Source organism: Argopecten irradians, unplaced genomic scaffold (assembly GCF_041381155.1).
Source record: "Argopecten irradians isolate NY unplaced genomic scaffold, Ai_NY scaffold_0954, whole genome shotgun sequence".
In the NCBI taxonomy this organism is placed as follows: domain Eukaryota; kingdom Metazoa; phylum Mollusca; class Bivalvia; order Pectinida; family Pectinidae; genus Argopecten; species Argopecten irradians.
Window position 1 is genome coordinate 18797 of NW_027188421.1, and position 2873 is coordinate 21669.

General features: G+C 39.9%; 1 protein-coding gene across 1 annotated transcript; it reads right to left on the reverse strand.

Annotated features, from left to right (window-relative positions):
• Nucleotides 1–413: 413 nt before the first annotated feature.
• Nucleotides 414–959, reverse strand: LOC138313819 (uncharacterized). The gene has a single exon (XM_069254093.1). The coding sequence runs from the start codon at nucleotides 957–959 to the stop codon at nucleotides 414–416; it is 546 nt and encodes a 181-aa protein (XP_069110194.1).
• Between the last annotated feature and the right edge of the window lie 1914 nt (nucleotides 960–2873).

Consider the following 2873-nt stretch of genomic DNA (forward strand, 5'->3'; position numbering starts at 1 on the left):
GACCAAGTGTTTACTGGAGATAGTCATCTCACCTCTCGGGCCAGCCTCACTTAAAAAAAGCTATGTGTGGTGTATTTCACCCAAATGTTTGTGCGGTCTTTTCTTTTTGGATTACGTGTCCCACTTTGGTGAGACCTAATTTCCGGGCACATTCTGTCAATTCCCTAGCTGGGAGACAATTTCTTCCTTTCTTTATTGTTTTTAGAAATTCTCTTATTTGTGGACCATTCAGGCGATCCTGGATTACTTAGTATTAATCATAGGACTTTCGGTTTTTCCGTTTTTGACCTTTTCCGGTTTGCCTCGTTGACTTTCGGTTCTCTAATGACTTCCGGTTTCCAATATTTTGTGCTAAGCGGCCTTTACTTGACCACTGCATCAAACACAGCTACCTGACTGACTGCTTCTAGACATTATCTCTTTGTCTCTTTCACGGCCTGCTGTTTCTTAACTGCTTCAGATTGTCGTACCTGATTCACAGCTTTTTCCAGTGTAAGTGTAGCATCGAGCTGGAGTTTCTCTGATAAACGACTGTCGCGAATGCCAACGACTATCCTATCGCGTATCATTTCAGATTTCAACTCTCCATACTCACAGTGTTCAACGAGTGCATATAATGCCATGATAAAGTTCTCTGCTGACTCACCTTCATTCTGCCTTCTGTGATTAAATCTAGCTCTTTCGAAAATCGTATTTCGTCGCGTTATGAAGTAGTTATCGAACTTCTCTACAACCTTGTCATAAGTTTTGGAATCCTCATCAGACAGTCCGAATGATTTAATGATATCTTCGGCCTCACCTCCCATTGCGTAGATAAACGTATTAACTTGGACGGGGCCTTCCTTAGCTCCTAGTCCTGCCGCTATCCTAAACCGTTCAAACCGTTTCAGCCATTTGGGCCATTCATCGGGTTTCGCGAACGTAAAATTCTCTGGGGGTTGTACTTGATATGTTGCCATTTCAACGATATTCTGATCGGTTTCCTCTTTTTCAGATATATTATCTTCTGATACCTCAACGATCGGTTCTACAGCTATTTGTTCAATACATCAGAGTTCAAATCTGGGTCGTTATTTTCGACTCCAAATGACATGAGGTTGATACTGAGCTAAACCACGTGGCGAGACGTTCCGTGAGACAGTCACATTAGTTTTAGTCTATATTTCATTATTTCACTGCGGTGACAACCTCTTACCGCTATTCCAATGAAGACCACGTTCTGACACCATGTTGTGTTGTTGTATATATGACGTAGAGACACTGGTAAACTGTATAACTGTATTCAATTGGCATGGTAAACAAAACACGTTAGTACACAGCAGCCATCTTGGCAGGTAACCCCGAAGCGAGGCTTCGCTATAGTCTGTATCAATAAAGCGCTTATAGTATAACTATAGTCCGTTTCATATAATGTAGCTCTAGTACATATATCTATGTATAACTCTACAGTATCGACGAGGCGAGGCCTGTCGCAAAAGGATACGTTTTACAATATTTGCACAATTCTAATGTAATTAATGTATCTGTAACTATTGTCCAGTTCAAGCTTATTATATATCGCGTCCGTATGCGATCTGTCTACCCCCAGCGTCATATATTTATTGAGGAATAGACAGGAATCCAGGGTCACCTGTAGGGGGGTACCGCAATGAAATCGACTGTGAACTATTGTTCGTGATATTGAATAACTAGCTTGTTCCAGGTTACAATTTTTGGGTTGTATAGACGGGTTATGATGGGAAGTTCATGTTGAGGCCAATTTCGTACTGTCGTGGCCACGGATGTTTCAACAAGACGACTCAAAATTTAGCTTGTGTACGGGGGCTTGTTAAACTAGTGTACGGGGGCTTGGTTTATGTGATAAAACTGGTGTACGGGGGCTTGGCATAACTAAAATGACAAACTTAACAATATGTTTAAAACAGATAGCGTCTAGTCGTCCAAAAGACAGATGTAAAGTTTTCCTTTGACGTCTATGTGTTCGTAGATCTCGTGTTCGTAGATCTCGTGTAAAGATGCCAATGGAATAGTAGGCCTACCAGACGAAGATGATGAATGTTGGTTAGTCTGTAGATTTTGTATACAATATCAGTTTGTTTGTTTGCTGGCAATTTTGTTAAATTCTTTAACGGAGGGGATCATTTTGAGGGAGGAATGTACTCGTATTAACCATGTAGCGCAATAAGAAATACAACTTCACCTGGTGGAAATGTCATAATGTAATAGTAATAGTATTACTATTAAATTGTAAACCATGGCTAAGAATACGTATTTCCATTTTTTCTTTTTTTTTCTTTTCGTTTACAGGTGCTGGCCGTTTACATTTGTATTTACTCTCCGGAAAATTTCGATACGTTCCGTATGGCTACCTGCCACCTGATTGAATGTCACAGTGACTTGACATTAGAGCTACAGTTGGTAGTAGACTAAAGGTTACACCCTTGTGCACACGGAGTGCACGAGGTTTAGACTACAGGTAGACATGGAGTGCACGAGGTTTAGACTACAGGTAGACACTGAGTGCACGAGGTTTAGACTACAGGTAGACACGGAGTGCACAAGATTTAGACTACAGGTAGACACGGAGTGCACTACGTGTGAACACGGTGTCCACTACAGGTGGACATCGTGTCCAGGTACATTGAGACCTAGACAGATAAGGTGATGTGTTACAGTTAGGGATCGGGGAAGAATAAGTTCTTCAATTTGAAATAATACATAATTATAATTTTAAGTGTTTATTTTTTTTTATAACAACATCTACAATTTAATGTACAGTATACATAACTATATAATACGATATTTTTTTAGTATACACGAAATAAAATCTTTTCACTGCAAAAGTAATAAAGATTAATTTTGTTATGTATGAC